This window comes from Fomitopsis serialis (genome assembly GCF_022376445.1).
Source record: "Fomitopsis serialis strain Sig1Antser10 chromosome Unknown B0H18scaffold_69, whole genome shotgun sequence".
NCBI classification, from domain to species: Eukaryota; Fungi; Basidiomycota; class Agaricomycetes; order Polyporales; family Fomitopsidaceae; genus Fomitopsis; species Fomitopsis serialis.
Genome location: NW_025955029.1, coordinates 73,017 through 86,388, shown reverse-complemented (window position 1 = coordinate 86,388; position 13,372 = coordinate 73,017). Strand labels below are relative to the sequence as shown.

General features: G+C 55.9%; 3 protein-coding genes across 3 annotated transcripts; 2 read left to right on the top strand and 1 right to left on the bottom strand.

Annotated features, from left to right (window-relative positions):
• Positions 1-497: 497 nt before the first annotated feature.
• Positions 498-1,495, top strand: B0H18DRAFT_1024405 (uncharacterized protein). The gene is given in 3 exon segments (XM_048029695.1): positions 498-942; positions 992-1,107; positions 1,118-1,495. Coding segments are annotated over 3 exon segments (366 nt in total). The 5' UTR covers positions 498-940; the 3' UTR covers positions 1,366-1,495.
• Positions 1,496-5,150: 3,655 nt separating this feature from the next.
• Positions 5,151-5,662, top strand: B0H18DRAFT_881108 (uncharacterized protein; the record flags this gene model as incomplete). Its single annotated transcript, XM_048040823.1, has 2 exons — positions 5,151-5,187; positions 5,253-5,662. The coding sequence occupies 2 exons, from the start codon at positions 5,151-5,153 to the stop codon at positions 5,660-5,662; spliced, it is 447 nt and encodes a 148-aa protein (XP_047890154.1).
• B0H18DRAFT_597609 (uncharacterized protein) lies at positions 5,626-7,808 on the bottom strand. The gene is made up of 6 exons (XM_048038717.1): positions 6,681-7,808; positions 6,244-6,565; positions 6,146-6,180; positions 6,077-6,093; positions 5,773-6,003; positions 5,626-5,713 (listed from the first exon to the last, which is right to left on the bottom strand). Exons 1-5 carry the CDS (start codon positions 7,620-7,622, stop codon positions 5,820-5,822), a joined length of 1,500 nt encoding a protein of 499 aa, XP_047890153.1. The 5' UTR covers positions 7,623-7,808; the 3' UTR covers positions 5,626-5,713; positions 5,773-5,819.
• Between the last annotated feature and the right edge of the window lie 5,564 nt (positions 7,809-13,372).

Below are 13,372 nucleotides of genomic sequence, written 5' to 3'. Positions count from 1 at the left end.
TCCTAACGTCTGTATTAAAGTGGTGGTGTTAGGTAGGCGAGTACGTCGCGCCGCTCTTGACCCGCGCGCGCGAGCTGAGCAACGAAACGTTTCTCAAGGCGTGCGCCGCGTCGTTCAGGGAGGCGTGGCGGATGACCGACGCCATTTTCGAGGTCGCGTCCGAGCGGAGCGACTCGCTGGTAACGAAGGCACAGGCGGAGGACGTCGCGTCAGTACACATTCGTAGCGTTCCATCCGCAGCGTAGGACTAATGATCGAATGCAGGTATCGTATGTTCGAGCCGAACATGGACGAGTATCTCGACGAGGAGATTGAATTCGTCAAAGCATGCTTCGAGCGAACGTGTCGGGCCTGGGAAGTACAGGTACGCTCTCTTATACATTACCCTGCCTTGGCTCTTATCCCGCTCTCAGTTCCTCCAGCGGTCCGGGCCAGCCATCCCCGGGCAGCAGACGACTGCAGAACACACGCAGGTGCGCTTCATCGGGTCGTCGAACCCTGCGCAGGTGAAGCGCAACGTGCTCGCGTCCTTCACGGATGTACTCCTCCTTCCCGTGACGATTGTCCCGCGCACAGCGGCTACCGTCGGCAAGGCCGTCGCGGCGGGCGGGTCCGCGGCTGTCCAGGGCATCTCGATGCTGAACCCGCAGAAGTGGGGTGCGAGCGCGGCGGGTGACGCGGACAGTGTTGGAGGAGGTGGTAGTGGAGGAGGGATTGGGAAGCGGTTCTCGAAGCTCGGCTCATGGAGGCAGTCTCGGGGAGGGAGTGTGGACTACAAGAAGAACTGGTATACACAAGACTTCGAGAAGGGCCAGGATGGAAGCACGTTGTTCGAGATCGGGGATGTGGACGAGGATGCGGACGGGGATGTGGGGGATCAGGACGAAGATGAGTTCGCAAACGAGAAGGATATGGAGATCGAGAGTGAGAAGACAGACAGATGTGAGTGTACGCCTGTAAGTGCTTGCTTGGGTATTGACAAATACACCAGGGTCCGTGTCGTCGAGTACGACCGCCCACTCCCAGCTTACACCATCTATCTTCTCGAAGACGACCTCCTCCTCAACCTCGACTTCTACGCGCACTTCCACTCCGCTACCCGCGCCGCAGCCGACGACCTTCGATAAATTTGATCTTTTGCTCTCGCTCGACATCGCCCTCGAGCTCATCCACGCCGATCGCGAGTCCCTCAAGCGTGCGGAGACGTTCTCGGGATACCCGGGGCAGTACGGCCACCGAGTACGGGACACGATCGAGGAGATCTTCGTTCTCCTGCTGCAAGCGATCGGCGAGCGGCACGTCAAGCCCGGGTTTGATACGTGTGTACCTCGTCGACGTGTGATGGAGAAATGTGTGAGATGCTGATGCGTATAAACAGAGCGACACAGCAAATGAGGACGTACCAGCCGGCGGAGCACGAAGAGACGAGGAGCGTCGCACCGCTGCTCCAGTTCTTCGAGCTGGTGCATGTGGGCGACACCATCCAGAGTATGGTCCAGGTGTACTTCGACAAGGAACTGGTGAGTTCGGCGTGTGTTCACATTTTGAGCATTCTCGGGCTGAGCACGCGGTATAGGCACCCCACATTGACCGTACCGACTTCCTGAACGCCGTGGTACGTGAGAAGAAGCGCTTTGAAGACGTGCTCGATGATTGCGTCGCTGCCGGGCTTAACGCTGGCACTGATGCACTAATGAACCAAGTATGATATCGTCTACCGGGATGACTCTTGCGGCGTTTGACTCATCGACGGTTCGCGTAGGTGGAGCACATCATCATGAAGCTCACGGGGCCCCGCGCATACTACCCGCAAGAGGGTTCTCCACTCGAGCTGGGACCGTCGAAGGGCTGCGTCGAGGCGATCCAGTGCCTGAAGATGCATTGCCAGCTGCTTAAGGGAGCACGAGCAAGGAAGTGCTCGAGGTCTTTTACCAGGAGATCGGTATTCGCTTGATTGCGTGAGTCGTTGCTCTGCCACCCGGTCGAGGCAGAGTTCTAACCCGGGCCCGCATTATTGCAGCATCCTCCAGAAGCATTTAAAGCGGCAGATCATATCGCTCAACGGTGGATTCCAGGTCATCGCTGACTTGAATGCGTATCATACATTCATTTCGTCATTGAAGGTATGATGTAAAGAGACAGGCTCGTATTCTGTACTGATCCCGGTGTAGGTCAGCAGCATCGCAGCTGAGTTTTCGTACCTCAAGATGCTCGGACACGTCTACGTGGTCGAGGATGCCAAAGACTTGGCCCAGATTGTCCGCGATGTGACGCGCTACGGGGGCGCGTACAAACCGGAGGTACGTGGACGTCACTCGAGATCTGGTTGCTAGTGATTGACATTCATGACATAGGACGTATATGAGTTCATTCAGCGACGGGCGGACTGGAAAAAGATCGAGAAGACGGTTGATAAGGCCATGTACAACCTCAGTTTTAAAGAGGACTGCGTGATCTGCTGACTACACCTGGGAGGCTCATTTCACGACGTAAGACAGCGGGCACTACTGCGTTCCGACCTTGCATCGCGATCTCTGTGCTGACGGTACACGTGAGACTGTTCAGTACACTGGCATTGCTCGTGCGCAGGATCAAGGCCAGCGAAGACACGTAAAGACAGCAGAGTCTTGGACCTGCGTTTGCGAACACTGGTGAGTAGAAGGTGCGACTCGGAGGACCTCAGAGCGGTTCTGTTAAGGTCCACCACAGATGTGTACCGAACTGGCAGTAGACGTTCCGGGCGAGAACTTCTGAGCCTGAATTTAATGACAGCTTGGAGACAGCTCACCTCATTCAAATTTCCTCTGTCGCTGACTGATCTCGGGGGAGGAGGGAGCTATACCCTTTCCTCAGCCGTCGAGACATCGTACACACGAGAGGGCGCTTATCCCCTCTCCGCGCTGGCCAGTTCCCTCACGCTCGAAAACATCTTTCTTCCGTCTTGCTAATATTGGCATGAATGGTCTATATAGAGGCTGTTACCAAGCGCGTATCGCGAGTATTGCGTCAGTCAGTCAGTCAGGATAGTCGAACGCCGGTGATCCAACGCCATCACCTGACGCAAGCGCGTCGCGCGAAACGCCCAGCCCCAGTTGGACTTTGCATCGGACAACCGCACATAGCGCACCAGAAATCCATCCTTTTGCCCCCGTATCCTTGCCTGACACTCTGGTTCTTGAGCCCGGGCTCTAAAAGAAAGGTCCATATCCTTCAGAACAACTGTGCAACACGCTGATACTGAATTTCGCAGCTCACTGGTAGTACTGGCATCCTGCTTTCAATGTAACTTAGCACGATCGTTCTGAGCACGAAGCACGGACAGTGACTCATCTGTCCATGATGTGCTACGGGGTCTGTTGAAGAACATTCGCTGACAGAGTGTTTTGCAGACAGCGCTGAGTGAGCCAGAGTGACTGGGCGGCCACAGTGGTCTTGATGGACTCATTTAAGGTCTCGCGCCAACAGCAGTTGCCGGCATTCCAGTGCTTCAGCAGTGTCTGGAAATACACCGTCAGATCTACCGTCGCACAACTCGTTACAACTCAACGCAATGACGCTTCCTGACACCGACCATATCATCTTTTACGACATCCCCGGGACCGTGCCCGGCACCGCCTGGTCGCCCAACAGCTGGAAGACGAGGTGAGCATCTTCCCATTTAACTGCGTTTACTCGCTCAGACCTCCACAATCCAGATTCGCCCTCAACTACAAGGCCCTCCCGTACCGCACGCAATTCGTCGAGTACCCGGACATCGCGTCCGTCCTCACCGCCCTCGGAGTCGAGCCGAACCCGCCGTCCGTCGCGCCGTGGCCGTACACGCTCCCCGCGATCTACGACCCGCGCACGCGCACGGTGGTCACGGAGTCCGCCAGGATCGCGCGCTACCTCGACGAGACCTACCCCGTCACGCCCGCGCTCCTCCCCGCGGACTCGCGCGCCCTCCAGGCGGGCTTCGTGCAGGCGTTCGCCACGGAGTTGCACCAGAAGCTCATGCCGCTGGTGCTGCACGCCATCGCGACGGCGCTGAGCCCGCGGAGCGCGGAGTATTTCTTCGAGACGCGCGAGAAGTCGCTGGGGTGCAAGCTGGAGGAGCTCAGCCCGCCCCGGTCGGAGAAGCGCGCGGAGCAGTGGGTGGTCGCGGAGAAGGCGTTCAGCGTCGTTGCGTCGTGGTTTGACGCGGCTGGCAATGGAAGGCTGTTGCTGAGCGGCGGGGGGCCTGGCGGCGACGACGGCAAGGTCACCCATGCCGACACGTATGTCGCTGGGGTGCTGATCTGGTTGCGCATCATGTTGGACAGCGAAGACTGGAAGCGCATCGAGAGCTTTGACGCAGGCCGCTGGAAGCGTTACCTGGCTCTCTTCGACAACTGGGCCGACACGAGCCGCTGAAAGCCTGGCAGATGGTACATATTGGGGCGACGTCGTTAAAGTTTGGCTGTGTGTTCGAGGAGGGCGAGACAATATACTCAGCGTTCGTGCGACCCCATTGAGCATTCCTCTGTAACCACATCTCCCGAGAACCAGTCGTGATGAGCGCATAACTGGTGAGATCTTGAGACGTGAGGAGTTGACACGCGTCGCCAGAAACAAACAGGATGCTAGAGAATTTATATGATATTGTACCGTCAGCGCTGCAGCAGTGCTAGCTGTGACCACCCTCTGATAGCTGCTTCTGGGTTATCTGTTGCAATATTTGGCAGATCAGTACTTACAGACTTGCAGTGCCCCGGTCCTACCTGGTAGGTAGTACGCACGATGCACATGTAAGGCTACGATACTTTCCGAGTTCGTACCCCTTCAAAGGAACCCTTAGGCAATATCCGCGTACTGATTTGGCCTTCATCTACGACGAAGTCAGTACCCATGTATCTTCAGAGTAATTACAGCCAAAAATCTACCGCACATTTGTTTGAGTTCTTACCTCGAGCGTGCCTAGTAATGACGTGCCAGGCCCAATCAGGAGGGCAGTGGCGCTTCCGCCACAACCGCGCATGAGCGCGTCCGGCCGAGTGGCACGTATCCGGAGGCTCACAACGCGCATTATAAGCTGCGGATAACGATCGCACGTACCAATCGCGCCTTCACCCATACCCACAGCCAACCTCCGTTCGTAGTCCCTGCACGCTCAGTGTCCCGACGAAACCACCATGGCCCCGACCGAGTTCTCGCTCCGCCTGCAACACGGTCAGCCACAGTTTGTCTTGATCATGCGAGCAGACATCGACTCACACATCTACGATTACCTATAGGGATCACCGGAGGCTTCGCTCCTCCCACCCCGAGCGCGATCTACACGATCACCGGAACACCCTCGCAGCCCAGCTGGAATATCACCGCCGCCGTGCGTCCCGACGGGACGCCCTCCCTGGGCGATGAGGAGCGCAAGGCGTTGTCAGCCACCGACACAGGGGCGACGACGCTCGTCGGCGAGCTGCACGATATCCTCAAATCGATCCCGACGGAGCAGCCGCCGGGGAGCGAGGACATTTACGGGCTGGACACGAGCATCGCGTTCGGGAGCGACGACCTTATGTGGATGAATGGCGGGCCCGCGGGATGCGGGACTGGGACGAGCACGGTGCAGGCGACAGCGGAGGACAAAGCGAAGTTCAAGAGGGCGGTAAAGATCGTGCAGGAGCTGATCACGAAGGCATCGTGAGGACGCGTGGAAGGTGATCAACTTGCCAGTGTACAGCATGTATCTTTGTATCTTCGACCGAACATACCCTATCTTACCGTATCGTCCCAATACTCGTCAACGCGCCTTACCGATCGTGCGCAGGAAGTGTCTGCGGCTGCTGGTGTTGTCCAGCCTACTAGTCCTCCCCGTTCGGTTTCTCCGCCTGCATAGCAGATGCGACTGCGCCACCTCCAACGACCGCACCTCCCTCTCGCACCAGGCTCTCCCGTGCTTCCACCAGAGCCTTCTCTCGCTCGCCGAGAGTGGATTTGTGAGAGGCGACGGCGGAATGAAGCGAGGCGTACAGGGACAGCTTCGCACTATGCTTCAAGCATCAGCGATCACTCACGAGTGAACTCGGGGACTGCAGTGTGGGCAAAGAGTGGAACGCACGTCATGTGGTCCTTGACCTGGTACGATCATGAGCAGCATGCTTACACGGAGAGTAAAGGTAGCACGTACAAAATCCAACATCTTGGAGAATTTCGTTGTCAACTCTGCATGCGCCTCGCATGAGCCACCCTTCACGCAGGTTCGAAGTAAGCGCTACGCAAACTCACCGTCTGCGCCAGCCGTCCACTCCTCCATCGAACACTCCGACCACCTCTTCTTCGCCTCCTCGTACGCGTCCACATGGCCCTCCACGAACTCGCCGAGGTCCTGTCCCATGAGCTTGTACAACGCCTCCCCGCGTCCCGTAGGGTCCAAGGGTGCGGGCTGAGCCTGTGGATGAACGTGCGCCTCGGACATGCGGGAGTAAGGCCTGTCGGGCTGCTGCGAATGCGCGCGAGGGTCAGGGACGCCGCGCTCGTAGTCTTCGGGAGCGATGTACCCGCGGACGTCGGGGGTCGGTCCGCGGGAGTAGCGCGCTGCGAGGTCGTCCTGTGCGGGATGTCAGCAGGGTAATGACGTCGGCACCAGGGAATCCGCTGGTGCTACGCAGCCACGACCTCGATACACGGGTGCAAAGCGCGCCTCGAAGACAGGCTAAACTCACCGCGAGGCCTTGCCCGTCCAGCTTGTACCGCTTCGACTGAGTCCCGTACGCGAACTCTTCCTCCTCGAAGTCTTGCTGATGGATGCGTTTGACCGACCTACGCAAGCCAGGCTGAGACGCCTCGGAAGGAGCGTCGTCCGAGCCCGCGTGGGCATCATCCGGGAAGGACCCGGAGGCCCGTTGGCCATGGGCACCGCCTGGGTGACCTCGGTCGTCCTCGTCTTCATCCTCATTGATCTTCTCGAGAGACGGATGAGAGGAGACGCGCGGGCGAGCATGGGCGCGCTCGGGATTGTTCGAGCCCAGTGAACGGAGGTCGTTGTATCTGTCGCCGTTCGTAGAGTGCGCTTCAGAGGTGTTGCCGTCGCCAGCACCATCCGAGGTGACTATATGCGCGTTATTACCGTTCAGGTTATCCCCAGAGCCCGAGGTCTGCAGCTTGGACGGCACAGGCAGCATCGGCGGGCGGAATCCGTTCACAGACAAGAACTCAGAACCAGATCCAGTGCCTGAGACGGTGCTTCCGAGGAAGAACGGAGAAGACGGACGAGGGCCCGACAGACGGTGAGCCTGGCTCGGAGGCAAGAAAGGCCTGGTCGAGCGAGCATCGGCTCCAGAGCTATCAAAGGACTTGCGGTTCGTACCCAGTCCGGAGACCCCGTTAGACTGAGGGACGGGTTTGCGCTTCGCGAGGCCGGATACGTTGAGCGGCTTGTTTGTCGCAGCCTTTAGTGCAGCTTCGGCGCTGTGTTGGGTGGCTATATGCGGGTCTTTTGGAGCGGACCCGTCGTTGTACGAGTATGTAGGGGCCGAGTGACTGCCAGAAAGCAGCCCGTTTGGGCGAAACGAGTCGTGAGCGACGGTACTAGAGAGCGAAGGAGCCGAGGTTTCAGGGCGAGCTGACGCAGGCCGCTGAGGCATAAAGGGAACGCGAGCACTCATTCTCGAGCAGAGCAAAAGCAGCAGTATGGAAAATGAACACAAGGGAGCAGAGACCCGGATGAAGACTGAAGATGCAGCGAGACCGTTGTTGGATGCTTGATTCGTCGTGAGCCTCAGACTATAATCGACGAGTGTTGCTACCAATATGTGGGAAGCTATTGCGGCGCACAGGCAGGTAAGAACAGTGAGGACGGCGGAGGAGGAGGAGGAGGGTATTCCATTTAGTCACGACATCTAGACGCCTCGGCGTTTTCGATGTGTGACAGCGCTCACTACGGTTGTACGAAGACAACCGCTGAAGCTTAAGCGCGCCATCCTGGACACAGACGTGCTTGTCACGTGCGCACGCGCTGAGCGGATGGTCAATGACCAGCAAGTCACCCTCCAGAGTCCATCTCGCCTTCCTCTCGTCTACGGTCGTATTCCACAGCGCGGCGTGCTTGAACGTACGTACCCTATTATTCCTCATTCCACGATAGCCTACGAATCCTGCGTATCCTGCCAACTTCGCACCGGGTGCGGTACAAGCTCAAGGTGAGATTCATGCAGCATATGGTACTTATATCTCGCGTCTCTAACTGACCAATGGTCTATGTGACTGACCTTCCATCCAGTGAAAATGGCTCCAGCTTCTTCCGAGTCTCCGAGCCCGATCCCTCTCACACGACGGTTACGCGCGCCCAAAGTGAGTTCTGTCTGCTTGGATAGGAGCGTGATCCCAACCGTCTGACTGTGGAATGGCTATAATAATGACGGAGAAATTCTATCAAGGTAGGAACTGCGAAGTCAGGGTACACACGGAGTGCACGACTCGGATACGATGCCCTCGAAGTCCGTAGAATTCCATTCACGTCTTCTACATGGTATCCTCGATCAAGTGGGTCTGTCCCCGTCCTCGCGAGTGCTGAAAACGACGTACTGATTCCAGCCGCCCTCACCTACAGCCAGAGTTGCCCGCGTCTCCCGCCTGAGCGTATTCTTGGATTTCGCAAGTATACGGGACAAACCGAAGAACAGAAGCTACTCTTCCAGGATTTCAAGACCCCGAACCTTGTCGACGATGTGGCACATACCAATATGCTTCTGCTCGGGATTACAGAGCGTCGAGATGCGGTGTATCGATTGGTCGACTAGTGGGCCGCACCCTCATTTCTTCAACCGCCTCTCACATTGCGCTGACATGCAATACCTCCGTCTCTGCGGATGTCGCTTCGCGGAACATCGGAGCTCTGCAGGATGATCAATGCGTTGCCTCGTCTCCGGGTGCTGTGGCTCTGGAAGATCACCTTTGACCAGCCGCTGGCGAAGCATCTTCCAACCCGCTCCTTCTCTCGCACTCTCGGACGCGTCGGCTTCGAGGAAACTTAAGTTAATCGATGTCGAGTCTATCGACGATGTCCAGGCTCGTGGCAAACGCAAGCCTGGACGTCGTCGCTAGACTCGACATCGATCTGTGCCACTGCTCGTTGATTTCGCAACTCAGGCTGTTCCTACTCCGGTTTCCTTGCCTGTCTTCCTTGTGGGTATGCAACGCATTCGACTCGGGCTTGGATTCATCAACAGCGGGCATGGTTCCGCATATGGCGCGTACACCTGCATGTGCGCTGTCGGCCTTCCACCTCAGGAACTTGCCCGTGACCTGCGCGTCGCAACTTCAACAACTGTTGTCTACCGCGCAGACATGTCTGTCACAAGCTGGAGGCGTTGACGATCAATCTCTCAGACGAGCCGTCCCCTGGGTTCCCGCAATGCGTCATGGTTGTCATGCGTCTATCCGGAGCTGTGCTCAAAACGTTGCTACTGAGTTGCAACATCGACATTGGTAAGACCGTCACTCATAGCCGTTCCCACACGCGATTGACCATGCAAATTGTAGACTCAGACGTCCGTCCGCAACTTGCAGCAAACACGTCGCTGGAAAACCGTGAACTCTGCATGACCTTTTGCCATGCCGCGTCCTCGCCACAGGAAATACAGAGGGCCCTCGGTGACCTGTTATCGGACATCAGAACCCACGTTTACTATCGCTTCGTATCATCCTCGATCTAGGTCACTCTGAGGCTACGCAAGACAGAGACGAAGCATCGCCTACGAGCACAGGCTCTGACGACTCCGCCTTTACTTTCCACGGCATTCTCTCCCGCGGCGTCTTTGACAGGCTTCCACCGTTCGGACGGTACAAATCCGGTGTATATGTCGTACTCAAGATGCTGGAGCTACGAACGGGTGCGGGGTCTGCGATTGAGCACCATATGACCGCTCTGTTCGCACCGTGGGTGGATCGCGGAGTCTTCGAGCTCAGGTGCGACCCCGACCCTGATGGTGAGTACGTTGGTCTTCTGTCGAATGTGAAGAGGGCATGCGCTGCGCACACGGAGATGCCAAAAGAGAGAAGGAATAGGCGGTGTTGATCGAAGCGGGCGACGGTCGCGGCCGTGCAGGACGAACGAAGTGTGTACCCTCGTGCTTCTGCGGAGCGTTTGGTGCATGATACAGCTATCCGGAATCGGGTATAGGTGGATGAAGGCATATGGTAGTGTCACTTCATACTGATTGTTGCTCAAGTGCGAACACTTACGGGATCAACAGTAGACTTGCGGTATGTGCTGCGTGTCAGCCTGAGCACAGATAGAAATACATCGCATAATCGGCTTACAGCGGAATGTAGACTGCATGGGAGAAACGTGCACCACTAGCTGGTTTAAAGACACTTCTATCTCGTATCTCGACCCATGTGGATTCAGTTGAAGAGGTTGTCTGGGAACAGAAGCATCGACACGAGGGGAGTCGTAGGCCATGAGGCAAATGCGTGTTCTACCTCAGAGACCGTTGTCGAGTATTCAGGCTTGATCCCTTCACACTTCGCTTCTCCTTCGCCATTTCTCTGGTCTCCAGCAAAGACTGCCTCATGCGTAGTTCCTAATCTGCGCTTGCATCCAACGTAGGGTCACACACACTAAAGGACGAACACGACGACTCATCGAGGTGAGTTCACAATGACATGATAGTAGAGAACACGATTTAATACGTTCTCCGTTCAGGTTTCCCTGTCTCCGGTATCTGTTTTACTGTACTGCGTCGCCGCTTTTCCAATTGTCGACATGTGCGTAGTATGTCTTCCTCATTGTCTCCTGGCTCCCACGAAATCGTTCACCTCCCGGCCAGATGGATAACACTGTAGCCATCAACAAAGCCAAGAGTCCGGTGCGGCCGATTGAGACTGGCGACGAGGAGAGCCCGATCGAATTTAGGCCACTAACATACTCAAGGTTTGTTATGCGCTTCCTCCGTCCGATTTCGGTGACGCCGCCACCAGCAAATTCTGAGTGTTCGTTGCATTGACAGCAACCTGCCCCCACACCTTCCATACGAGCTACACGAATACATCTGCAAGCTCATCCGATACGACCTCCCCACGCTCGCGAGCTGCTGCCTCGTTTGTCACGCGTGGTACTGCATGGCACGTAGATGCTTGCCTTCGAGGTCAAATGGCTTCAGGTTCAGTCGGAAGAACACATTCGACAATTATGCACGCCTCGTCACGCCTCAGAGAAACTGGCCATTTTTCAAACGTAACCTCTTTTCTCTTGAGTTCGTAGACAATCCCGAGGAGGCGTTCGTGCACACCTGGGTGTTGCACATTCCCAAGTATCTGCTATCAATCCTGGTGATCCTCAAACTCCGGAATCTGAACTGGACGACTACTAGACCTCACCCTTACTTCTTCCAACGTTTCTCCTACTGCACCTCGGTAGCTATTTTGACCCTCAATAGGTGCCGCTTTCGCCATGCATTCGAGCTTCGCAAACTCATCAACGCGCTGCCGAGTCTCCAATATCTCACACTCGAAGGTGTATCGCTTGAACAACCTCTCACACTATCCTTCCCAGCACCACCATATACGATGCTCGGTCGCAGACTCGGGCACATTTCTTTGGGGGGCATCGAATCTTGCAACGAGGCTTCATATGATCATTTCAAGCAACCACATCCGAGTCTACTGGGCCTGCTGCAGCTATGTGCAACGTATCAAACGGTCCATAATCTCACATTGGACTTGCAGCACTTCTCTTCATTCCCTCGTCTAGAGCACTTCATATCACCATTTCGAAACCTCTCCTGCTTGACCGTCAAAAATACTTCCCACTTCGACTCTAGGACGGAACCCAGTCTACAGGGTGGCATAGCCCCCGAGCCCAATGCGGCAGACGCGACACCATCATACCCCCACTCGCCGTTTAGTCTCCAGGTCGAGAGTACATCCACGGCTTCTGCATTGCGGCTCCTGCTGCAGCTCAGCCCGCATATGTGTTACAAGTTGAACGGTCTGGACGTCCGGCTTGTAGACGCGCCGTCCGCAGAGCTCCTACTTCGTGTCGCGCATATGCTGCGTTGGGCAGGAGCTGGGCTCCAGAACTTCCATTGGGAATGTAATCTCGAAGACGGTAGTACCACTCCCTGTCAATCAATACTATGAGTCCACATTTGCTCATCAAGTACTTGGTAGACTTCGCTGTTGTACCGCAACTCACAGCAAATACGGGGCTACACCGACTGTACATGACATTCCGCCGTGTTTCACCCTCGCTGCAGAGGATCAAAGCGATGATCAAAGCCCCGTTATCTGATCTTACAACCCTGCACCTGGAACATATCGACCTCAGCATCTATCTGACCCACCCCGAGCTGCTTCAAGGCAGAGAAGAAGCACCACTTACCGAGACAGACACTCCGGCTCCCACCTATGTGTCTCACGATATTTTCCACCGAAATGGCTTGAACCGGCAGCAAGGTAAACTCGAGCGAACTATACAAATCCACCTCTACACAGACGAGCTGCAAAATCATACCACATTGATCTCAGCCATGAAAGCCTACACGGCTGCTTCTTTCATGCCATGGTTGGATCACGGAGTCTTGGATCTCAACTCCAGCCCCGATCCTAATGATCAAGACGCTATTATGACTCATTCTCTCTGAATACTATTCCCGGCAGACTCATAGGTTCGTCGTCCATGACCCTCCAAGGGTGTAGATACACCCTTCCTAACATGCTCCTCAGCTCGCAAATATGCATCAAACAACAGTGACGAACATATTGCAAACCGTTGCATGATGGACGCATGACAATCGGAGCAGATGGGATAGAATTCAAGGAGTGATTGACGAAACGAAGAGGCAGAGGAGCAGTAGTAAACTGCAAGACGGACGGTGTTGACTCGCATCAATAGAACGGTGTGATTAACATATCTCCCGGTCGAAACCATGAACACATTAGAGGGATAGAAGAAATATAGGCACGTACGTTGTGGCCTTCCTTAGACCTGTTCGACATTCGGCAGCCGGCGGACAAGTACTATTGGATGATCCACGACGAGAAGGTCAGTCATTCAGCGTGCCCCGTGACACAACGCAAGAGCTACTTACCAGATACACTGACTGATCGTCGGAGGAGCCAGACACTCATCGACGACTAGAACATACAGAACATGACCCCAAGTCAAACACTCCGTTCGACAAACTTTGAGCCAGGGCACGTCCTCAACTTGTACGATGCACCTCACCGGCCCCACAGGAATCGTGTCTACATACGCCCTCGGAACGTATTCGCAAGCCCCATGGGTCGAAGACGAAGGAGTCCTGAGTGATAGATCTGCCACGCCAGAGCAGTTACAGCAACTGTCTGACAGTTCTGATCCGGGATTAACCTCTCACGGATCGTGAATGATGTGCAGAAGACATGCGTACCA

Excerpts from the sequence above, each read along its gene's own strand:
- B0H18DRAFT_597609 (XM_048038717.1), bottom strand. The coding sequence starts at position 7,622 with ATGAGTGCTCGCGTTCCCTTTATGCCTCAGCGGCCTGCGTCAGCTCGC. Across the intron at positions 6,566-6,680 it reads TGGACGGGCAAGGCCTCGCG|GACGACCTCGCAGCGCGCTA; the intron begins GTGAGTTTAGCC and ends CATCCCGCACAG. Across the intron at positions 6,181-6,243 it reads GTGGACGGCTGGCGCAGACG|AGTTGACAACGAAATTCTCC; the intron begins GTGAGTTTGCGT and ends AGGCGCATGCAG.